General features: G+C 44.5%; 1 protein-coding gene across 1 annotated transcript in view; it reads left to right on the plus strand.

Moving 5' to 3' along the window:
* The first annotated feature begins 3,034 nt into the window (after positions 1–3,034).
* Gsap (gamma-secretase activating protein) overlaps positions 3,035–25,367 on the plus strand; it is a 93,934-nt gene continuing 71,601 nt past the window's right edge. The window contains 6 exon segments of the mRNA XM_032907071.1: positions 3,035–3,204; positions 10,281–10,286; positions 12,683–12,750; positions 13,837–13,893; positions 21,406–21,475; positions 21,744–21,794. Coding sequence (XP_032762962.1) covers positions 3,105–3,204; positions 10,281–10,286; positions 12,683–12,750; positions 13,837–13,893; positions 21,406–21,475; positions 21,744–21,794 — 352 coding nt within the window. The 5' untranslated portion in view covers positions 3,035–3,104.

The raw sequence follows: 25,367 nt of genomic DNA on the forward strand, positions 1-25,367 counted from the left end.
TTTCTGCATTAATCACCATCTCCTGCACAAAGAAACGTCTCCGATGACGTCAGAGAGTGTGGAGACAGAGACAGGAAGGAGCTTAGGAAGCAGTCTGTTCCTACGTCCCTTTAGCAAAATAATAATAGTAGACTTATTTACGCAACCCATGAGCTCCTCAACTATGGGTTCTTGGTTAGATTTACTATACCCAAAAGGCATTTCCTGCTGTAGAACCGGAAAGCCATTGGATCCCTCAAAACATTTGGGCCATGATTAGACCCGTGATCAGTGCCTGAAGTATAGAATGTTTGTGGTTCCAGGTCTATCTTACCTTCAACTCTAAGGTCCGTCATGATTTATTTTACGCTTCTGAAGGAGCATCCAGGCATGGTGAAATGTGCAGCTTTGTGGTGCTTGGCTACGTTTTTCCGCCATCTTGGTTATTATCTCTTGGACTCATTACTTTTTTTTTTTCTTTTTTCTTTTTTTCGGAGCTGGAGACCGAACCCAGGGCCTTGTGCTTGCTAGGCAAGCGCTCTACCACTGAGCTAAATCCCCAACCCGTTACTTTTCTTAAACTTAGTTCTTTTCAGGAGTTTTCACAGCCAAAATTCAGCAAATACCAGCAGCAAACCACTGAACTGAGGACGGGACCCCCGTTGAAGGAATCAGAGAAAGAACTGGAAGAGCTTGAAGGGGCTCGAGACCCCCATATGTACAACAATGCCAAGCAACCAGAGCTTCCAGGGACTAAGCCACTACCTAAAGACTATACATGGACTGACCCTGGGCTCTGACCTCATAGGTAGCAGTGAATAGCCTTGTTGGGGCACCAGTGGAAGGGGAAGCCCTTGGTCCTGCCAAGGCTGGACCCCCAGTGTATGGGATTGTTGGGGGATCGGTAATGGGGGGTGGATGGGGAGGAGAACACCCATATAGAAGGGGAAGGGGAGGGGCTGGAGGGCTGATGGCCTGGAAACCAGGAAAGGAAATAACATTTGTAAATAAATACTCAATTTAATAAAAATGGAAGAAAAAAAAAGGAATGGAATGGAACCTTTAAATTGAATATATCTGTTAAAGAAGCAGTCTTCCATATATAGCCAACCCATCTTACTTGACAAAATAAACTGTTCATAGGAAGAAAAGGCATGTGTGGATAGCAAAGCTAACAGGCCCCATTTATTATAAAATCTTATAGTGGCTGCTCATGTCTCCTGCAACTTCCCCTGCATCCACAGCCAATGTTGGCATTAGATTTCCCTTAAATCTTTATGCAAGTTTTATGTGAGCAGTAGAATTCTACTCCAAACCACCCACTACCTTCCTCTGAGAGATAATCTCTAGAGGAAAATCAAGACTTCTACCCTTACCAAATGTTTTTCAAACCACAGCCAAGACTCAGGTTTCCAAGGCTTAGGAAATACTTCTGAGCCTTGTCCACCTCCAGGCCAGAAAGCCCTGCATTCTAAGATACCTCAGGCAACTCTGGTATCTGTAGTCCTGAGAGCCCAATTTTAAGACGCAAGTGAAAAAGTGTTCTTTAGCTTATTAATACTATTAAGCTACTAATACTACTAATATTAATAATCTTAATACTTTATTCCACAGTGCCCTGTTTGGAGCAGAAGAGCTCTCTCAAGACCCAAGTTTGATTTTTAATCTCAAAAGCCTACCTCAGGTGCAGTGAGGTTCATTAGCAATGCCCCTTTGGGGTCAGGAAGGTTACAGTGGGCTGTACTGGGGAGGTTGTGTGGAATCAGGCCTGGGAGCTCCTGGAGATGTTCTAGGTCAGTGGTTCTCACTCAGCCTGTGTGCATCGAACCCTAGGGGGTAGGTGTGGAAAAAGCTTTTCACAGGGATCACCTAAGGCCATCAGAAAACACATAGTGACATTATGATTCATAACAGTAGCAAAATTACAGTTAGGAAGTAACAGTGAAAGAAATTTTTGGTTGAAGGTTGCCACAACATGAGGTGCATTAAATATGAGGTGTATTAAACGGTGGCAGCGTTAGGAAGGTTCAGAACCATTGAACATGAGGAAGGTGTGTATAACCAGAGGGTTCTTGGAAACCAGATCAGTTGGGAGTTCTAGTTCTAGACAGAAAGGGCCCCAGCGCTGGGTAAAGACTGGGCAGTGTTTTCTAGGTCGGTAAGTTGTTTGTCTTCTGCTTTGCGATACGGGGCTAGCTAAGTGTTTTTGAGACCAGGACTCACTTTCTAGCCCAGGCTGACCATGGTTTCCAAGCTCATCTCCCGTCTCCTAAGTGCAAGCAGTATAGGTATCAGACACCATGTCGGGTACGGCTGTTTCAGTTTTAGCAACAGCGATTACCTGCTGTTGTTGTACAAGATGGATGGCATCTCACAGGGCCAAGCTTCCTGATGGCACATCCCTTGAGCAGAGTAAGCCTGGGTGGTAGAATGAAAACACCAGAATTTACTTATAGAGGAAGAGATGGGCTTGGGAAGGAACCCGGGAAGGACGTGGCTACAGACAAACCTCCTCAGCGGCCACTTGTGGACGAGCCAGCTTTGTGGGCGAGCCAGCTTCCTCAAGCCAGTATGCACCGACTGAAAGGCAAAGAGAACTCAGCCTGTGCTAAGCTAATCTTCCTTAGGGTCTCTTAACAGCACCTTGTAGTTTACAGGCGTTGAAACATCACCATATGGATCGGAGCTCAAAAGACTAGGCCCATGAGCCAGCTGCCTTGGTGTAACTTTGAGTCTCCTCAGGTGACCTGGCCCTAACTAAGTGGAGCAAGGTGGAACGACCTGGGACTAAAGAAGAAAGCAAGGCCTCCGCATCCCACCGCTGTCCCCTCTCCCCCTAGTCTGGTTTGGAAGCTGCTGGCTAAGTCACCCCGTCCGGGCCCTAGGACAATCCCCGCCCCTCCCCCCCAACCTCCCGCCAGCGACAGGGAGAGACGGTGTCCCCGAGCTACGAGAAATGCTCCCCGGTGCAGGCCTGTAAGGGGCGGTGCTCAGGATCCTCAGGGCTGGGCCGCCCAGAACCCTGAACCGAAAGCAGCAGCGGGAGGCGGGGAGGAAGAGAGGCGGCTGCAGGCTGGGAGGTGTGAGCCTGCCCGGAATGTCCGCCCCGCCGCTGTTTGCGAGCCATGGCTCTGCGGCTGGTCACCCACTTCGACGTGCTGGCGGACGTGCTCCCGAGTCTGCTCGTCCAGGCAGCGACAGCAGATGAAGGAGACGAAGGCGCAGGTGCTGGGCGCCCGTCCTGGAGGGGGCGGGAGGGGGTCGGGCGCCCGAAGTCCCAGAGAGGCTCAGGGGTGGAAGGGGCGCCGTCCCCGCGGGCACATTCTGGGGCTGCCTGAGCGGTCACGCTGAGTGGTACCTGATGTGTCGCCACAGAGAGGGGGAGGTGGGGGGCAGCGGGATGGTTCGCTCTCGCCTGCCTCCAGGTCTCAGCTAGGATCAGGAGCGCTTTGAAGTGTAGGGTGACCCGAACCAGCATGAATAGTGGTGTTCAGGAAAATGACCATTTAAATATCTTAGCAATTGCATTGTTTGTCCCAGCGAGGATGCTGAGCGCTCTCAGCGCCAGTTTGCGTCTAAGAAGGGGAGTTCGGTGGTTTAACGCACGTACACACCTCTTTTTTTTTTTTTTTTTTTTTTTTTTTTTTAAGACTGAGGAACATCAGTATCTGAGGAACAGTCTGTATCTCTGAAGGCTCTGACGGCTGGCTTATGGGTCATTTCCCTTCAGATGTGATGTAGAGAGGGAGAGGGTGCTCTTTCAGGCCGCACGTAGGGGACTGAGGGTCCATGGGTGCTAAAGGCACAGCAGCTTGCTCTAGAGACACCAAACACACCCCTAAACCCGCCCCACCCTACCTCACCCCACCCTTGCCCCTTGCACCGCAAGCAGCAAAGAGGCAGGGATGCTCAGCTTCCTGCCTCCCCAGGGCAACTGGAACTTGTTCCTCACGCCTGAGGCTCTTTTGGTGGGGGAGTGGAAAATGACTTTTGTGTTCCCAGAGTTGAGCCACTTAAAAGAAAGGCGTCTGAAATTTAAGATTTAAGTTTTTCTTTTCCTTTTTTCTTATTTCTTTCCTTCCTTTTTTCTTCCTCTCTCTCTCTCTCTCTCTCTCTCTCTCTCTCTCTCGCTCTCCCTCTCCCTCTGTCTCTGTCTCTGTCTCTGTCTCTCTGAAGCAGTACATAAGGAAGCATCTTCATGGCTTAAATTGACTCCAGGTTAATGGCACCTCTGGGTCTCACCTTGTGCGTAAGAGCTCTAAGTGTTCATGTGTTTGCCTCTTTGTTTGTTTGTTTCTTTCTTTTCAATCATTTTACTCATTTACATTTCAAATGATATCCCCCTTCCCCACAAACCACACATCCCATCCATCCCCTCTCTCTTATTTTCTCCCCTGTCCCCTAAGCCTCTATGAGTGTGCTTCCCCCACTCACTCACCCATTCCCACCTCACCAGCCTAGCATCCCCTAGGACCTCCACATAGCATCCAGCCTTCACAGGATCAAGGGCCTCCCCTCCCACTGATGCCCAACAAGGCCATCCTCTGCTACATATGCGGCTGGAGCCATGGGTCCCTCCATGTGTACTCTTTGGCTGGTGGTTTATTCTTTGGGAGCTCTGGGTGGTCTGGTTAGCTGATATTGTTCTTCCTATATCTTTGGCTTTCCTTTAACACCTTAGGTTGCCAGTGGATTGGGGGCGGGGCATCACATTACCTATATCCACAGTTGTTTTCCTAAACTCTTGCAGAAGCTATGTCTGCAGGATACCTGTGGTTTAGCACAGGAGCACTGGCAGCTGACCTTGTCCTTGCTCTTGACCTTGACTGTTAATCACAAATAAGCAACTGTATAACTTTATGAGAGCTTACGGAGCTTCTGCTTTACTGACTTTCCTAACGTTCTGGATGGTTTAACTTTTTGACACACGGCGGGCAACTCCAAGTCTGTTTCCTACCACAGAGATAGTCCTTTCCCAGCTCCCACGGTATCTTGCTAAATGGCAGCAACTGCACCCAAGAGGCCAGGTGAAATATAAAAGCAGCGCCGTCTAACGCTTCCGTGTGTGGGCTGTAGTTGAAAAGCTGTGTGTGACCAGGTTGGAGTTTGGCTTCCTTGAATCTTCCACTCACCTGTGAAGAATTATAAATCTGTGTAAGACAGGTCAACTTACCAGAACAGAAATACTGGCTTTGTTTTTTGTATAGTATTTTGCTGTTTCCCAAAGCATTGCAGTAATTTCCCATAGTATTGTTACCTTTGATAATCAGCAGAGGGTAGTAGCTTAAAATAAACAAAACCGGAGGCTGGGGTGATGGTTCAGTTGATGAAGTGTTTACAGCACAAACACTAGAGCCCATGCCTGAACGCTAGTATTCCCAAAAAGGGGTGTGTGTGTGTGTGTGTGTGTGTGTGTGTGTGTGTGTGGCGCAGCACACACTTACCCTTCCAGTGCTGGTAAGACAGAGACAACAGCATCCCGGGGCTTGCTGGCCAGCCAGTCTAGTTGAATTCCTGAAAGTTACATTCAATGACTGAGGAGGACATCTGACATCAACTTCTGACCTACACAGGCACATACACCTATGTACCACTGTGTGTTCACACACACCTGTTAGCCTTTGAAGGGAAAGCTGAGGTTCTACTTTATTGATAGTGTATCTATGCTTCTGCAAATTATTTGTGAAGTATCAGCTTTTAAGACATAAATAGGAGTAACACTACCAATCACTATATGTCTGCTTTCTACATACTTTAAATCTGAAGTCTTAATGTCCTCCCAAGTTACAACCTTTTATTGATTTATTGTACATGTATATGAATGAGTAAAAATGATGTGTGTGTGTGAATGTGTGTGTTCATGAGTATGTATGCATGTGCATTCCTGCGTGTGTGTGTGTGTGTGTGTGTGTGTGTGTGTGTGTGTGCATGCACAAGTGTCACAGTGTGCATGTGGAGTCAGAGGACAACTTTCAGAGTGTAGTTCTTTTCTTCCACCATCTGGGGTTCAAACTCAGTTTGTTAGGCACTTTTGCCTGCTAAGTATCTCACTAACCCTGTTAATATTTTTACACCAACAAATTGAAAACATTTTACTGATACTAAGTAATCCTCATGAAATATGACTTTCTTGCCAAAGTAGTCAGTGAGCAAGGGAACTTTGGTAGCTGTAAAATAGAAATGTAGTCAACAAAGGCTTGAAGGGTAGGAGGCCAGACTTGGTTATTGTGCCTACTCTTGGTTCTGCTTTGAACTTTGGGAATATGATTTCTCTTGAAGTGAAATGAGAAAATATTCACAAAAATCAAAACAGTAACATAAATACTTTAACATTGCTAAATAATGATCTAAAAAGAAAACCATGTATGTAATATCCAACTACGAACTGAACAATATCAGGACCTCTGAAGGCTTGTGTGCATGCACCTTATGATTCTTCATTTCAGTTCCCTCAGAGGTGGCTGTCCGAATATTTATATTTTAACATTCTTTTCATTTTATTGATAGCTTTAAATCCATTTTTATCTGAATTTCAAGTGAATGAAAACCATATGCTCTCTTTTTGCTTTAATCTCTTCTTCTCAGTATTGCGAGTTCTATTCAGGTTCATTGGCTACACAGAAGTGATTACTTTACTCTGGGTACAGTATTTCACAGTGTGGACCGTCCTTTTGAAAAAGAGCCTTCCTTCAGTGTTGTTAGTGAGCATGGTCAGTTCCTTCAGGGATTGTTCCCCAGCTTGGTTTCCCTCAAGTACCTGCATCCAGCGAGGCATTACAGTAGGGTATAAAAGGCCTGTCAGGTTGGGTATAAAAGGCCTACATCTAGAGCTCCAACCCCACCCCCCTGCTCAGGCTTCAGGGTCATCTCTAGTTTACAGGTGTAATCCCATAGGGCTAAGCATTTTTTGGGAAACAGTACTTCATAGGGAACCCAGCTTTACTTAGCTTTTCTCTAAGCAGACAGGAGAGGAGGTTAGCATTTGGGAGATCCCCGGGTTTCCCATTCCAGCCAGCATCTTTACTAGATGTCTTGTGTTGCTTTGGCACCACTTTAAAAAAGTATAAGTTCAAGGGGTTGGGGATGTAGCTCAGTGGTAGAGCGCTTGCCTAGCAAGCGCAAGGCCCTGGGTTCGGTCCCCAGCTCCGTAAAAAAGAAAGAGAAAGAAAAAAAAGAAAAGAAATAAAAAAGTATAAGTTCAAATGTTGTCAGGGGTCATCTGTGTAATTCTAGAAAGAGCATGAGTTTTCTTTCCTGTGCTTTCCCCTGGTTTGATTAGGCTTGAATTTGTGACACACAAGGATGATTTTAAATCTTACACTCTTCATATGGGGAGTGATATAGTTTACCAAGCAACTCATTCAAAAGTGAGCTTTTCTTTATTTTCTCTTGTATATGGTCTTGAACACTGGTCGGGTATGGAGGGCAGGGGCGGGGAGGGTGGCTTAATCTTAGTCACACTATTTTCTGTTTCACCATTCTATTATAACCACTGTCTTTCCTGTTTACTTTTCCTCCCCAGGTCCCCAGTCTCCTTTTCTAACTCTCAGTTCTCTTTCTATTGATTCAGAATGAATCAGCCCATGATTGCTTCTTCTCGTTTAATTCAGAGGATGGAATGTGTAACATTTCAAGAGTCCTGATCTCAGGATTATAAAGACTGGTCATACTGAGCCTGGGTGACTGGGTGGGCTGGGTACAGACCAAGAGCACCCATGTTACCACCTTTTTATCTGTGTGCTAGGAGCTGTCTCACATTTTTTTTTTGTAAGACTGTATGATGCCCCTCTCCAAGTACTACCATTCAATTTTTGTCACCTAGCAGTTTAGACTAAAGTTTATACATTTGGCAAACATCTTCCTGTAATGTGTAATCACTCTGCTTTAGCAAAGAATGGACTGAAGTGGGCAGGATTGTCTGGGAAGCCAGCTTCTGCCTCACCTTACCTCAGCCATCACAATACTTCCAGTGTTTCATGCTTTCTTCAGCAGGTTTACTTATGCAAGTAACTTCCTTATCAGAGTGTGATATTGTGATCCCAGAGTATACTGAACTGTAAAATTAAAGCACGTTTCCTCATTTGAAATTGCTAAACTTCCTCCTCTGGACTTTCCAGAGATGCCCTACTAGGGGAAGAGTCAGAATGAATAAGTAAGCAGAGACATTACTGAATATGATTAGAGAAGTGTGCACTGAAGCATGAGCAACTGCTCCAGAGAGGGAGGGCCAGGGAGGTTGAGTGAGACATCAGTCTAAATTTCCAGCATTGCTAAATACATCTACTCCACACACCCTTGGAATGAAAGCCAGGAGTCTAACCAGAGTTCGCATTAGCTAACAGATCCACAAAGGCATTTTTACTTCTTTCAACTCTGTCTACTGTGGTTGCTCCATATTTTGATCCAAGTTCTAGCTATGGTAGCTAATAGGTGTTGTGCAATGAGAAATGTCTAGGGGAACTGGACACACACAAGGGAGTGGTCCCCACACTAGGCTCTTAAAAATCAGAACAGCTCGATCTGGTGAGATGGCCCAATAGGTAAAGCCTCTTGCCTCCCAAGCCTGATGACCTGAGTCCCACATGGTGTAAGGAGAGAGCCAGCTCCTACATGGCATCCTCTGACTGCCACAGGTATCTTTCACTCTCATCCTCACTCCCCACTCTACGCCCCCCCCACTAAATAAATAAAATATAATATGTTTTTTTTTAAAAAGAATATTTTGGTTCTGGTGTGGAGCATCAATATTCCTTATACTCCCTTAAAAGTCTCCTTTCATGTGTCTAATACAGACAGAGTTGGGTGTTCATGGTATGTAGTATGTATGTATGTATATATGTACATACACATGTACATGATAATTGTAGTCTGCATTTGGTGAAGAATTTTTAGTTATCTAAAAATAAATGTTTTGCCAAGAGGTTTTTATCAGGACTTCTTGTAAAAGGAATTTCTTATCTTAGCTGAAACCTTTTAAAGTATACTTCTGCGAAGGCCTTTCCCAGCATCCTTATACTCTTGAAAGAAAACAAATATTTCTCAAAATATCGGCACACTGCATTCTAGCAGGGTTGCGTCATTGCAGGATGGGAATGAGTTTGCTGCACATCTCTTAAGTGGTTATGGAATCCCCTGAAAGAGTAATTATCCATCCTCCCATCATGCCTGATGCAGGGCCCTATCTCTCTGTTCTCTTTGTCATTTTCTGGGTTTGACATGAGTCTGCACTATTTGTTTGCTGGGTGGTATTGGCCCAGGGTCTTCACCTTACTGTCCTCAGTTGTTCTTTAAGTATAATGGGCCTATAGTGCCCAAGCCACCATGTACATGATGTGGGAATGAGAACACATTGTGAGAAGCTGGTCAGCTGACAGAGCCTTGTTCTGCTGTTAGATCAGATGAGCAGTCATACCTTTAAGAATCAGTGTGAAGTGATTCTGACAGCCTAATAGGAGTGTATAGCTGTACAAAACCACTTCTGCATCCTCACTGAAGAACCTTTACACAGCCATCTTGAGATAGGCAGGAAGAAGGACAGATGACAGCCAAGCCTCCCTGAGACCAACTGGAGGTTCTCACTCCAGGTCCAGCTCTGGGGTCAGTTCTCCCACTATCCTTCATTTTATCCTGCTTTTTTACCCTTTCGAATTAGAAATACAAACAGAATTTGCTGCTGTCGGCTGCTGTGCGTGCTTCATTTAAAGATTTGAGTTTCCCATAGTCAGTATCGTAATGTTTTAATGTTAGGATACTCTAATCATGCACAAGCAATAATTTAGTTGTGCCCAGCTTTTGAAGAAGGTGAAAAAGAATCAGATACTACTCATCACCGATGTGCTACACACCAGTGTTTATTTAAATCCCTTAACTGTAGATTCAAGACTGCCCTAAGAGTTGTAGGTGAAGGCAGGCCATTGATTTTTAAGTTAAATATTTTGTAAAAAGGGCCTTTATGTCCTGTTCTGGAAGATGATCTTTCTACTGGAAAGTACACACGTCATAAGGACTCACAGTTCAATCAGTTTCCGCCGAGAGAAGTCCACAGAGCCAGCACTCAGAGCAGGAAAGAGCAGGTTATCTCCACTGAGTCCTGTGCATTCTGAGGTAATCACTCATTGAGCCTCAGAGACTGGCTTTGCCAGTTTCAGAAACACATCAATCAAACAATGCAGTTTGTTTTTATGGTTATGGGGGAATGATTTATCTATCTATCTATCTATCTATCTATCTATCTATCTATCTATCTATCTATCTATCTATCTATCTATCTATCTATTGGTAGACCCTCTCTTTCTATGTAGTCCTGGGTTGTGTTGGAGCTTGTGATGTAGACCTGGCTGGTCTCGAACCCACAGAGACCTACATCCCGAGTGCTGGGATTAAGGGCATGCACCGCCATGCTGACTTTGCTCAGTGACTTCCGTGTGTTGCTGTGGTTGGTTCTTTCTCACGGTCACAGGGCACTCCATTGTTTAGATATAGCCTGGTCTATTCTCGAGAGGCATTTTGGGGGATTCAGAATCACTGCGAGCTCTGGGGAGACTCTTCTATAAGCATCATCGCCTGTGAAAAACAAAGCTGATGGCCAATGAGCTGAGGCAGGAAGTAGGAGGTGGGACACTGGCAGGGACAGAGAGAATTCTGAGAAACAGTGAGAGATAAGGGAGAGCTGAGGGGAAAGCTGAGATAGGCGAGAAGGGAGACAGACTGAGGAGACAAGAAGGGAGAAACGGGCTGGGACTGAAAGAGAGGTAACTAGCCACAGGGTAGACATAGGATAGTTTAAATAAGTATGAGCTAGTCAGGGAGTGAGCCAGACCTTATGGCCGAGGCACTTAATAATAACTAATTAGTCTTGGAGTCGTCCTTCCAGGAGCAGGACTGGGAAGGAAAAGCAGATACAGTTTTGTAACAGTGAAGCACAGTAGGTCAGCTTTGCTACAATATATACATCTGTATATATTGCTGTTAGGATACAGGTAGGTTTGAACCAGCTGAATCACCCGTGTTCAGCCTCAGTGGACACAACCAGGTGCTTTTCCAACTTATTAAGAGTGAATGAGAGTTTAGGCTGCATCACATTCTTGGGTTCCACATAACATTAAAGCTTAACGCTGGACATACATGCTACAACTTCAGGTCTAACTGGTAAAAGTACAGGAGAAGAACATGTAACTGACAGGTTAATAACGGAGTGAATGCACGAGCTCTCGCCTGCAAGGATAAAACAGTCAGTCACAGGAAACAAAGGGTACTATAGATGAGGCCTGACGTGACCATACTGGGTGACCTGGAGTACTAACCCAATTGAACGTGGGCGTGTCAGATGTGGGGTGGGGTGGGGTGGGAGTGGGATGGGGATGCTGTGGAGGAACCAAAGGACATTCTGCTCACAAGTCTCATACCTACGACACAAGGCACAAGAGGATTGATAGTAAAAGGCTAGAAAAGGTCATTGCATGCAAGCCATATCCAGAAAAATGTTCACGTCGCCCTGGAAGTGCCAAAGAAGGATTTAAAGAGAAAAACCAAAGAAAGTTTATAATGAATAAAGTCTACTTCCTGCTTGAAACCTTAGCTGTGCTTCTTGACCCTGGAACGTGTATTTGGAAGGCCTCTTAGCTGATGCTGCAGCCCCCATAGAGAACCATCAGGACTTAGGTGTTCTAGCTGGCCGTTCTCACACAGAGCTGTGGCCATGCCTTCCTTTCGGGGCAGGCTCCTAATAGAGACTCCCCTGAAGTCCCCACATCCCTTCCTGATTCTATTTTCTTCCTCTCTTTCTCCTGGGTCCTTACTACACAGAGGCCTTTCTGTGTTCCGCTTCAGTAGATAAAGTCAGTCAGTGAGGTTCAGTGTCTGAAAAAGGAAGCCTGGACACACAGGGGGGAGACACCCAGCCTCGTCTGCCTTTCTGGGGTCCTCCACACGGTCTCTCACTGACCCTCACTGACTGGCTGTAGTAGCTTGCCCGAAAGCTAGAGGATCCATTTGAATACACTCCTCCAGCACGAGGGTCACAGATGTATGGATGTTGCCGTGTCTGGTGTTTTACATGGGTGCTGGGATCCGAGTGTAGGTCTGCAGGTTTGCGTGGCTGACACTTTACCAGCTGAGCCATCTCCTCATTAAAAGCTCGGAGTTCAAAATCTTACCGTTTCAATTTACTACCTAAATACCCGGAGTCCAGCTGAGTACCTGGCAGGGGTGAACCTAGCAGGAAACTGCAATAATTGTAAGTCGGTATGCCATTCCTGATGTAGCCTCAGAATGCATTAAGAAAAGGTAGAATACAATCAAAATTATTGCTTTTATCTAGGAAAGTAGATAGGGAAGTAGATCGCCTAGAGCTCAAGGGTGTCTAGCCCAGGGAGTATCTCTGCGAGCTTATGAGTGTACTCAGAGTCTGCCACCTCCCCGGCACCTCAGCCACCCTCCCTGGACACCTAGCCCTACGAGTCCTTTCCTGTTCCCGAAAGGTCACGAATGTTTTGACCTATAATGTGATAGATTAAAGAAGTCTGCCCGCTTGTAAACTCTGTGTAACAGAAGCATCAACACGGAGTTTTGCACTTGATTTCTTCTATTGATACATTGATATGTATACATATACATATACATATGATACATTGATATGTTTATTAGACATGCTTAAACCTTTTTCCGAATATCAACCTGCCTTTATATATTCTGGGTGTTTCAGAAACATCTCTTGGGAGCTTACATGTACTAAACATCGAAAGAAATGGAGACATTATTTATACCTATAAGGTAAGTCCATGCTATCTTCTTACTGCAGTAAATACATGCAACATGCAGTTTGCTGCTTTAATCATTTATATTAACGTTTTACAGAACTTTACAGATTTGCTTCTGAGATTATGTACCTGTGGCTAACTTAGAATTCACCATGTAGACCAGGCTGGTTTCAAACTCACAAAAATCTGCCTGCCTCTGCTTCCCCAGTGCTAAGACTAACTTTGTACACAATCTCGATGCTCCTTTATTGAAGAACAACAAGCACTTGTTGGTACTTGACCTTGAACGTCCTTGGTTTTGCTGAAGAGTGCTGAAAGACCATCTTTCATCTTTTAAAAATAAGATAAAACTACATACCTGGTATTCAAAACATTTGAATGGATGGATAATTTCATTTTCAAGTTAAAAAAAAAAGCCTAGATACTTAAACCCAGTTAGTATGTTAATTTTTTGTCATTGAGAAAATGCTTACTATGGTTACTTTGTATATTCCGGTGTAAATATAAGCAGAGTTAACCCTCTGTGTGTTTAAGGTCTTCTGGTGTTGGATGTCCTAACTTTTCTGATAACTCTGCTAATAGGGACGCATCAAGGAGTAGTTTCAGCAGCAAGTTCTATACATTTTGTATCTCTGTTGATTAAAGTCAGTGCATGCCTTTAATCCCACTACTCAAAACAGAGGCAGGAGGATCTCTGTGAGTTCGAGGCTAGCCTGGTCTTCAAAGTGAGTCCAGGATAGGCAGGGTTTGTCCTATCTCAACAAACGAATAAACAAACAAAAAAAACAAACACTCTTAGGCTGTATTCAGGATTGATTTGCTTAAAGATTCAGTTTTACTTACAGAATATGCCACATTTATTCTTTCAAGGACACAGCTGGAGGCTCATGGCCAGGCCTTGTAGCCAGTCCTCAGAGTTCCCAAGCTGTTCAGGGATGAGCCATTTCCCTCTTGAGGCTTCAGTGAAAGGCTGAATTAGGTCTGACCCTTCTTGATGTGTACAACAGGCTTCCTTTGAGTGCCTATTGCTAAAATGGAGTGTTACCGCAGGTTTGATTTCCTAAATGGTGGCATTAATAAACCTCTGGTTAATTTTTAGGACAACAAGGGAAATGCTGTCTTTGGAATATTTGACTGCCAAACCAGAGAAAATGAGGTAATTGCAGATTTCTCAGTTGACTGCATTTTCTTTCTGCCTCCTCTGTTTTTCAAATATAAACTTCCATTTTATTTCCTAAGAATTGATATCCTTTCGTTTCTTCCCTTCTCCTATTTCTTTAGCTTTTAAAAATCCCCTTTGCCTTTAAAAAAAAGGAGGAAGAGGATAACGACTACTGAACCAGATGACTCATACAACCTCAGTCCTTTGAAATTTAAAGTTGGCTGAGACTAATTTTAAATGTTATGGAGAAAAAGAAAAGTGGCAAGTCCACTGCCTTCCCCAAGACCCGTGTGTGTGCTCCTTGGTCAATTTAATAATGCCCTCGGATGCTAAGTTCTGACTCTGGCTGACTTTCATGTCATTGTTCTTGCTCCTTTTCAGTAACAATCCAGGTTTGGGGAAATGCCTGCTTCTCTTAATAAACGACTCCCATTCCTTCCTGGACAGTGTGGACATGTTTTATCTAATTGGGATATGAGGGTGGCAGGCATGTGTGAGAATTGAATCTCAGTGGCCCTGGAGCCTAAATATCCTATCTCCATTCTAAGTTTCCCTCAGGCCACCCTTCTCTTTTGGCTCCGTCGTGGTTAGCTCTCTTTTCCCATCATCCCATTCTGCCCACAGCTGTTCTTTCACTCATCGTTTCATCCTCTGACTCAATGACCATACAAGTCAGTGCTCTCCTTGTGAGGACCCAGAGTCACGTGGATGACCGAGGCCAGTCCGGTCAAGACTGTCTGTGGAAAGAGCAACGAAAGCTTTGGGTACTAGGACAGCCCCTTTCTTGGCTTCTACATGGTCTGAATTTTGAAAAGACGGTTCAGAAGCAGCGTTATATGAAATTTCAGCCCGGCTGGGGTGGGGGTGGGGCAGCAGCTGCCTTCCGTTGATAGGTTCCCCTTCCCTGGGGCCGGAAGCAAGGAGTGATGTTTTGTATTCTATTTCTTTCTTCCGAATAGCTCCTTTGGATTTTAAAACATGGAGATTCCTCGGGAAATAAGTTGGTTAAGACATAAATTAGTGGAGAATTTTAATCAGTTCTGATGTAATAAATACCTTTCTTGAACTCAAGTTGGTCCCTTGGCCAGTTCGCTGCTGCTCTAACAGAGTACCCGAGATTGCATAATTTGTAGAGAACAGATAGTTAGTTCTGGATGTTGGGAAGTTCAAGGTCAAGGGTCCCACATTTGGTAAGGGCCTTCTCTTTCTGTCATTAAATGGCCTACAGGAGAAGAGGGAGAACAGGAGGACAGGAGGAATCTGAGCTCACTTTTATGATAATAATCTCCCAGGAACTAGCGCAGTGTTGTGAAAACACCAGGAGCCCACAGGGAGAGCAGAGCTCTGTGACCCAACAGCCGGATACTGGGCCTTCCCTCCAGGCTGAGGATTCTGTCTCCAGCCTATGGACTTGGGAGACATCGTCAGACCACAGCAGTTGCTAAGCGCCCTTTCTCTTCTATCTTTCCCACATATTCAGAAAGCCTTACAGCCCACATGATTCCCCCGTGGCTCATTGGTTTTGTTGAGGAAATGGACTGCATCTCAGGTCAGGTGGAGTTTATATTTTCTTTCAAGTTCTGCGTTTTCGGAACTGTGCCACCAAGACAAAGGCAAAGACAAAGACGATGCTTTATTTTAGTGATAAGACCTCCAGGATGGAATGAAGGCTGCAGGGATATAATGATTTCTCGCCTTCCAACGTGTTTCCGGTTTACATGATTAAAATTGTCAAGTTCTCAGTTGTCTCCAGTTGGATAACTGTAGCATGTCAGTAGAACCAGGATGGGGACAGTGATGGGATATGCATAGTATGGATGGATCTGTGTCATTTCATCATGATGGCGAGATTCTGTCCTTACCACTTGCTGTCACACGTACATAACCCTGCCATCATCCCCGAGATCTGCTGGTGACCAGTGAAACTCAGGACCCTTACTTTTTAAAGTCATTGGCTTTCCTAAATTTATAGTTGTCTCCAACATTTTCTCTCTCTTTGAAAAAAAAAAATATATATATATATATAAATATATATATATATATATATATATATATATATATATATATATATTATGTGTCCTTGTGTGAGCTTCTGTGCACTCAGAAGCCCATGGAGGCCAGAGGAGGAGGGCATTGGAGACCCTGGAACTGGACTTGAGAGCCACCATGTAGGTGCTGGGAACTGAGCCTGTGTCCTCTGTAAGAGCAGTGAGCACTCTCGACTACTGCAGCATCTCTCCAGCCAGGCCCCCACACCCTGCCCTCTTTAAAAAGGACTTTTATTTTGGTTTGGACCTTTTATTTTCTTGTGGACCTTAGGGTTGAATGTCTAGCCATGGGTTAATGGTAGGCAGGTGCTGTACCACTGAGCGACAGGCAGCCTTAGCTTCTTGGTGTTTGTCAGGACCCACATTTGATGCCTGTCTTTGTTGTCCAATGTCATTTAGGAAGTAGGAAATTCTTTATGGCCCTACCCATATTGTTCTTCTTTAATGTTTCCTCTTCCTCCCCGATGTCCTGCCCTCCTTCCTTCCTTCCTTCCTTCCTTCCTTCTTTCTTTTCCTTTTCCTTTTCCTTTTTCTTTTTTTACTAAAATCATTTTCTTGGCCTTTTAAGACTTTGTTTTAGTCCTAGTGTTTTACAGTTGGTTTGCCGATCGCATATTCTTAATTTTCTTTTCCTGCACATTTCTTTCATTCGTTCATTTGGAAGGATGAGTTTGCTGAGTCTAGAATTCAGGGTGATAGGACTTGTCTTTTGGGTCTTGAAAACAATGTCTTCCTTCCTTTCTTCCTCCTTTCTCCCCCCTCTCTTTTCCTTCCTCCTTCCCTTCCTTTCTTATTCCCTCCCCCCTTCATAGCTTCTCATGGGGATCCTCCTTGTCTTTAAGGTATCAGTTTCCCCAATCACTTAAGAAAAAAGTTTTTTATTTCTCCCTTGTTTTTTCTTTCTTTCTTTCTTTCTTTCTTTCTTTCTTTCTTTCTTTCTTTCTTTTTGCAAATTTACTTGAGTATGCTCCTATGGATTTGTTTGGGTTTTCATTCAGCTTCTTAAATCTTTTGTTTGATTTGAGGCAATTCACGCAGCAGCCACTGTGTCTTTAAGTCCCATTCTTCTCTTCTTTGGACACTAACTACACCAGAGTGGTTAACACAGATCTTAGTGATAGTCTGAGCTTCAGCTCCTTTTCCTCCATCCCAGATTATCTCCTTTGTGTTGTTCAGACGAGGTATTTATTCTTCCTCCAAGTTCATAATTTTTTTTAAAACCATGTTGCTATCATTTTAGAAATAAATAGTTGATCATTGCAATTTTTAGGTGCACAATTTCTATGCATTTTCTTTATATATTTCCTTCTTAAGATTTCTATTTAGCTTTTATTCAATCACTTTTAAAGTTCTTTGTGATGGTTTGTATATGCTTGTCCAAGAGAGGGGCGCTATTAGTGAGTAAGGCCTTGTTGGAGTAGGAGTGTTACTGGGGGTGTGGGCTTTAAGACCCTCCTCCTAGCTTCCTGGAAGGGACTGTTGTGCTCCGCAGTCTTCAGATGCAGACAGAACTCTCAGCTCCTCCTGCACCATGCCTGCCTGGATGCTGCCATGCTCCCACCTTGATGATAATGGACTGAACCTCTGAACCTGTAAGCCAGTCCCCAATTAAATGTTGTCCTTATAAGAGTTGTCTTGGTTGTGGTGTCTGTTCACAGCAGTGAAACCCTAACCAAGGCATTATTGAAGGTTTTTTTGTTTTGTTTTGTTTTTTTAAAACCACAGCTGCTTTAAAATCTTTGCCACAGCACCTAGTATTTTCCACCCTAGTGCTAATGCCTGTTTTTTTCTCACTTGAGCTGAAGTTTTCCTGGTCCCTGGTATGAATCATGCTTGGGTATCTCCCAAGAGACTCTACATCTTATTTAGTTTTCTGTTTTAGTGTTTCCTCTAATACAGAACTCATGGGGGAATAGAGGGCACCACCTCACTCCTGCTGAGGTGGGAGAACCCAAGCCCTCCCCTTGCCTTCCTTTGATGAGACTCAGCTGAGAGGGCGCCCGTTAGGTAGTCCAAGGTAGAGAAGCGGTTTGCAGTTTCCCACTAGGTTCCCACCAACCTCAGGGTAAGGACTTAGGGACTGATAGGCAGGTGTTGGGTCAGGTGAGAGCAGAAGGCTTGGCTTCCCATTGAACCCCCTCATGCTCCAGTGAGGAAGAGATGTGTCTCCTCAGTGCTGGTCAGGGTGAGTGTCCATGAGCCCTGTACAGCTGTCTCTGGGTTGGGAGGAAGTAAATTCCTTCCAGGGGGTCTTTTCTGATTCTGTTCTGGCATGAGCGAAGAGAGTGCCTGGGACATCTGGATGAGGTAGGACCGGTCTCCCCATTCAGCCTCTGTGCGTAAAGGGAGAAGTGGGCTGCATTTTCCCACATCGTTTGGTGGGACAGCAGCTGGCAATCATCCTCTGTCTTCCTGCATTTCTTGTTTCTTTGCCTTGGGGGATGGGGTGTGTGTTTCTGTCTACTCCTGGCACCATTTCTGTTATGGTCTCTTCTTTAGTTTCAAGTCTAGACTATGTTATGCAAAAGAGTCATCGCTGCTTCATGTCTCAGGGCTTGAAGTCCCCAGAGAGTTTGCCTCCCCCTCGCCCCCTGCAGTGCTGGAGGTAAGACCCACGGCTTTATGGTGGAGCCATACATCCAACCCGTGTCTTCTTCACTCAGCTTCCCAGTCTTCTTACTTTCATTTTGTGTGCATCCTTCGGGGATTTTAGCTTTACCGAGGGGGATGAATAGGGAGAAGAGAGTCCTTTTCATCTTGGTCTTGCTCTCTCCAGGTTTAAACGAATGACTCTCCTAATATGGCCAAACAGGAGGACGCGCATTACGTACGCATAAGTAGGGAGTTCTAACCCATTTCTCCCTACCCCTCTCTCCTCTCTTTTCCTCACTTCCATTCCATTCTAGTCTGCCCTCAGTGTATGCAGGAGGGAATAAGACATCGAAATACGAGTGCCTAATGGACTTTCCTGGGAATCTGAGACAAAGATTCTTCCAATGGGTATTTCCAGTTCTGGATTAAACCATGGCTGAAGCCCAGACCTGCCTCCTATTCTCCTATTACCCAGTTTCATGAGTCACTATGTAATTCCTCCTCTTCCTCCTCCTCCTCCTCTTCTCCTCCTCCTCCCCCTCTTCTTCTCCTCCTCCTCTTCCTCCCCCCCTCCTCCTCTTCTTCTTCTTCCTCTTTCTTCTTCTCATAAACTAGTTTGGTGAATTTTTTTGTTGTTTACAACTGAAGAATTGCGTCCTTGTATTCCTTATGATGCAGCAATTCTCATATAGGCCCACAAAGACGTACCTGAGGCTGAGGAATGTATCTCAGTAGTAGAATACTTGGCTAGTGTGTACAAGTCCCTGGGTTTGAACCGCAACACTGGAAAGTTTTATATATGTTGGGGCTCAAATATGAGTGTGTGTGTGTGTGTGTGTGTGTGTGTGTGTGTGTGTGTGTGTGTGTGTGTGAACTAGATCATTTTAATACCTAAAAGTGGGAGATAAATTAATGCCCACCAATAAGATATTTGGGAATAAAAATAACTGCCGAGGGATTAAGAAGTCTATAAATTGGGCTGCATTAGAAGGTCAACATGGTTTAAAGTGCTGCTGGACAAATGAGGAGACCCATGATCACATCCCCAACACACATGTGAAAAACAGCATGGTGGTGCACACCTGCAGCCCCAGGACTGGGAGTGTGACAGGTGGGGTCCAGGGAGTTATGGGTCTTACAGTCTAGCCAAAATGGTGGGGCATGAGAAGACACTTGACTCTGACCCCTGGCTCTCACAGGCACAGGCATAGGCATGTGTGCCTGCATTACATTTGCATATAACACACACACACTCACATATACACACATACACACACTCACACACACACACTCACATATACACACATACACACACTCACACACACACACACATACACCTCTGTAAATGTATGCAGGCACAGAAGACTCTCCAAACTGCTTTGCTGCATGAATAATAACGTTTGATAGGATAGCACACACCATTCAGGTTAGAAAACTATGAAATGAAAGGTATAGTCTATATTGAGGTAACCATGGGAAGTCTGGAAGGCTCCTGTGCATGTGGCAAACTTGCTTCTTGGAAAGGAGCTGACATTGCCTGAGGTTTGGAAGGTTGGATGTTATAGTCAACAGCATTTGCATCGTCTAAGCATCAAGATCATTCATGCAGTATTTCATAGTAAAAAGTATAAAATATTAAAAACATAGTATATAATCTGTGTTCTTCTTACTTATAAGAATCACCCAGAGCAAGTGTTTAAAAAAATCAAAACTTCCACAGGAATTTAGTAACTGCTTTAAAAAAGACTCTGTTATTGATTGTGTGTACATGGGGTGGGGGTTGTGCTCATGAATACCCAAGGGGGTATTGGATGCTTCTGGGCTGGACTTACATGCAGCTATGGGTTTCCTGACATGGGTGCTAGGAATGGAACTTGGATCTTTAGTAAGAGTAGCTCATAAGGTTGAGCCATCCCTCTAGTCCCAAATCCAGTGCCTTCATAGTAACTCAAACTTCCCCTCCGGTAACTTCCCTGTGGTGCTATTCAGCCATAGCATGTCCACAGCCCTTAACCTACATGTTGTATCTCCCATCTACACGACTGTTCTCATTGATGAAATGGAATCTTTTGACTCTTTTCTTTCTGTTGTTAAAGTCAAGGTCCCACTATATAGCCCAGGATAGCCTCCAACTTTTAATCCTTCTGCCTTGGCCTCTAGATTTGGGTTACTGGTATGCACACCATGGTGAGCTTCTCTTGATATTTTGAACATTTCAAACACTCTTAAAGAAGAAAAGATTACATAAAGATAGATTTCTTAGCCATGTCTCTAAATGTGAGATACTCTTGTGACACAACCAGTAGTGTCATAGTCAAGTGTGCAATGTGATTAAAGCCTTCCACATCTCAGTACTTGTAACGCTAGCTAACATTTGAGTCTCACTATGACGGCGTACATTGTACTAAGTGCTTTGTGAGTACTGTCTCTCCTGATCCCCATAACCCCATGAGATACTTTATTGACTTTGGCTAGACCACCCTAGCAGTTCTTGGTCCTCATGGTAACAGGAGACACATATTGTAGTCCTAGGTTAATTACGATGGAATTAGGAAATTGAGTAATTTGCCCAAAGTCACACAGTTGGCAAATAGCAGCCAAGGTTGGACCGTGGGTCCAGCCTGGTTTCAAAGTTCACGTCCTTCACTGTGCTGTTTGCCTGTCTCATAGCTAAGTTTCAGCGCCAAACATGGCATAAAATATTAAATGTTTTCCTTGAAAAATAATCCAGAATATCATCCTAGGCTGAGGTCTCTTTAGGAAATGTTTTACTAAACAATATTTGGTATAAAGTTTAACAGGAACGTATATTCATGCATCGTTGTTTCCTGTAACCCCCTACCCCCTTTTTTGTCTGTTTTAACAGCATCTGTACACCTTTGAGAAGGACATGCAAGCTATCAGTTGCTCAGTCAACAGCGAGAGGACAGTGCTTGGTGAGTTGAGATCTCATCGTTGAATTTAAAGGACGACATCTGTTAAGTTTAAGCAGTTTTGGATTTTTCGGTATTTGGTTCTAACATCAACTTCCCAGAAAATTCATGTTGACATTGGGAATCTGTGGGACACACCCATAGGGAAGAATGCCCTGCATTCGCTCACAGGGTGATGTTGAAGATCCTTACAACCCTCATCTACTCCAGGTGTGAAGTGAGAAACTGGAACAGGATCAGCGGCTAATTTGCTTGTTTTCTTTCCCATTAGCTGCAAGCTTCATTCAGTACACGGAAGGAGTAAGGAGTGAGCTTCAGCCAGGTAAGGGGATTATTCTTCCTTTGTAAAAGACCTGTTGTGCTGAGCTGAACCTCAAAATGCTTCAGAAACGCCTGTATCTTAGAATAAAAAGGCAGTGGCTATTTAAGCACAAACAATGTTTTAAATTTTGTTTCTCAAGTAGGCAGAAAGGCATGAAAATTAATATAATGGTAATTGGCGAAAGAATGAGATGCTAATTAGCGCCTGAAGATTACGTGGATGCTGAAAATACATCTGACTTCTGCAGCCAGAAGCTAATGTCAAAGAAGGGAAAGTATTAAAAACCATCTGGTGACACACTGGCTTAGTCTCTAAGGCCTTGTGGCTATCTCATAAATACAAAATAGAGTTAGTTCACATCTGTTCATGTGCCAAAACCTACTTTATCATTTATCAGCCATGTGGAATGAAACATTTTACTTTCTAAATTTCAAAAACAGTATTCTATGTCGTTCATCTGCCCCATAACGCCATAGCATTGGCTAATGCTGTACTCGGGCCCCATCATGGTGGAGGGGATACAGGGTCTGTGAGGAGGTGAGGGCGGCTGTCTTCACGAAGCTTTCAGTCTAGCACCAGACTTCAACTACAAGTGTTCACAGTGACCAGAGGCGGTAGAAATAGATAGATTCCGTATAAGAAAAATGAACTGCCAGCCTCGGGGCATAGCTCAACCCAGGAAGTGTTTGTTGTGCGAGCCTGAGAACCTGAGTTTAACCTAAAACCAGCGTAAAAACATCCAGGAATGATGCTGCACACTTGTAAGCTTAGTGCTATGGAGGAGGACGTAGGCCATAGCTGGGGGTCACTGGCCTGCCGGCTTAGCCTACTTGGCCATCCCCAGGCTGAACAGAGCTATAAGGACTAGCAATGGGTACAGGGTCTTGACCTGTGATAGACACAGAAGGACAAGCTGCTGCTTTAGATTTTTGTTGCTGTAAAGGGCAGCTGATTCCACTGGATCCCATTTGGCAAGGCGTTGAGGACTTATAAAAGTCAGCTCGACTAGTCTTTAAGACTGGCGACGATAGTCATCTGTGGGCCGGAGGCAACTCTGGTCCAGAGGGTCATTCTGGCCCCTTACAGCTGTGCTCCCAGGTACTTTCCCTCAGCTCAGTTTACTTGGCACTTAGATTCCTTCTTTTGTTAGCATAGTTCCTACTTGGATGTGTCCTGTGGTTGCGTGTGGTGGGAAAACCCTTTGTACATACTTTCCACTTGAGTGTCACGAGGCTGTCTCGGTCTTCTGAGGACGAACACCTCCCCACATCTTGCAGAGGCAGGAGACTTGGAGCAGAGCCTGGGAAGAAGGAGCTTGTGTGAGATACTGGTGGGCTAGCTGTTTTGCCTGAAGTCTCATTGCCTATTCACACTTATTTCCCCCTTGCCGTGATAGACTGAGAGCTGCGGTCACCCGCTCGCTGTCCCCCGCTGGCTGCCTATCTCCTTAGTTTTTCTAATGCTTTTAGCATTTGGTTCAGTGGTCACCTCCAGGGATGGAACTGGACTGGATTATGAGGAATGTGATGTAGAATATTAGTATGCTGACCCCCAACAGGGGTTCAAACATAAGAGGATGCGGGGCTGATCTGACGTCCGTGTTTGTCCTGGGAAGGCAAGGTTACCCTGTAACTGCGCAGCTGGTGAGGCCAATCCACACGCCTTGGATTTGGGCTGTGTGTAGTCTGCTGCTTCTTGTTCCTTGTTATCGCTAGTCTGAGAAAAATTCTTTTATGCTGGTTAAAGTCAAAGCAACTGTAATTTTTACTTGATATTTATCATTTATGCCTCACCGCTTATAGTCAATTGTATATGTGTTATAAAGTACAGTTCCAGATCATTTTCAGTGTTACTTTAAATTAAGTTAAATTCTACTTAGATACGCTTGCTCAGTCGTGGACTTGGGTGAGATTACTTGCTTGTACCTTTTAAAAACGTTAGCCTGAACACTATCAGTCATCAAGCTACTCACCAAGTATCCCCACTCACCTTTTATCTCTACCACCGAGTAACGACCAGGCAGAGCTCCAGAATGTTCCCCCTCAGCTTCTCTACCAACGTCTTGCTTCTGGCTCAGGAAGGTTGGAAGAATCTGTTTTCTACATTACAGGCTGTGTGTACTGAAGGGAATCATGCTCACTAGGACAGACCACGGTTAGTGGGAATCAGGGAACTGAAGGAAAATTGTTTCCCACTTCCAGTCTGAAAAGAGATGATTCTGAGGGAAAGGGGCTAAGATACAAGGGGGCTACTAATGTGCTAGTTCCCTGTTTGCTGTGCTTCTGGCCTTCGGCCATCTCCCCACTCCCTCAGGCAAACTTCTCCCTGCTGGAGTGGACCTGTCCCCTGAGGTTAACTTCTGGTCTTAGTTTGAGTTTCATCAGAAGCAGCATCTGTTTTAAAGAGTTGAGTGTTATTAGGTCACATTTCCAACTGAGTCACTGCCAGCTCAAGGGCTCCCAACCTGGGCTAAGAGACTGGTGAGGATGGTGGGCTGAGGTGGAGAGGAAGAATTAGAAGTCAGAGGAAAAGGAAGATGAGGTAGAAGACGATCATCTCGGTAGCAAGAGAGCATCGTAAGGACCTGGCCTTTACTCTGCTGAAAAGGGAATCTTGCAGGTTAAGGATGAATCTGCACATGCTTAGAAAGCAGATTTGTCAAGAGTAGCTTCTGGATTTGATAAGCATATGAGAAAAAGAACAAGTCAAAAGTGACTCTGTGTGTGTGTGTGTGTGTGTGTGTGTGTGTGTGTGTGAGTTTTTATGTGTGGATGTGTGTGAGTACTGTGTGTGTGTGTGTGTGTGTATGTGAGTTTTTATGTGTGGATGTGTGTGAGTACTGTGTGTGTGTGTTTGTGTGTTTGTGAGTGGATGGGTATATGAGTGTGTGTGTGTGTCTGTGTGAGTTTTTATGTCTGTGTCTGTGTTTTTATGTGTGAATGTGTGTGAGTACTATGTGTGTTTGTGTGTGTGTGTGTGTGTTTGCATATGAGTATATGTACGAGGGCTTTCACATGTGTGTATTTATATGTATGTGAGTATGTAAGTGCCTGCATGTATATGTATGTGTGTAAGTATTTGTGTGTGTGTTTGTGTGTATTGTGAGTGTTTGCATGTGTGTGTGAGTATGGGTGAGTGTATGTGTATGTGAGTGTGTGTATGTGAGAGTGTTTCCATGTGTGTGTGAGTGTGTATGTGTGTGTTTGTATGTATGTGTGTGAGTATATGTGTGAGTATATGTGTGTGTGAGTGTGTGTGTTTGTATGTATGTGTGTGAGTACAGTGTGTGTTTGTGTGTGTGTGTGTGTGTGTGTGTGTGTTAACAGGAGTTAGGGGAAGCATTTGGTTTTGTGCATGCTCAGTTTGAGATGGGAATTAGACATCCAGAGATGTAAGGCAGGGATTTGAACCTGAGTCAGAGCTCAGGAGAGAGGGGGCTGGGGTTGGAGAAGTGCCTCTGGGAATCACCAGTAAGCACCGTGGGAAGGTTTCATCCAGTTAAAGTTTCAGAAGTGCAGGTGGTCTTGGTGGTGTAGCCCTTGTTATGCTAGAACTTAAGGGGTAGATAGATGG

This window comes from Rattus rattus, chromosome 6 (genome assembly GCF_011064425.1).
Source record: "Rattus rattus isolate New Zealand chromosome 6, Rrattus_CSIRO_v1, whole genome shotgun sequence".
Classification (NCBI taxonomy): Eukaryota; Metazoa; Chordata; class Mammalia; order Rodentia; family Muridae; genus Rattus; species Rattus rattus.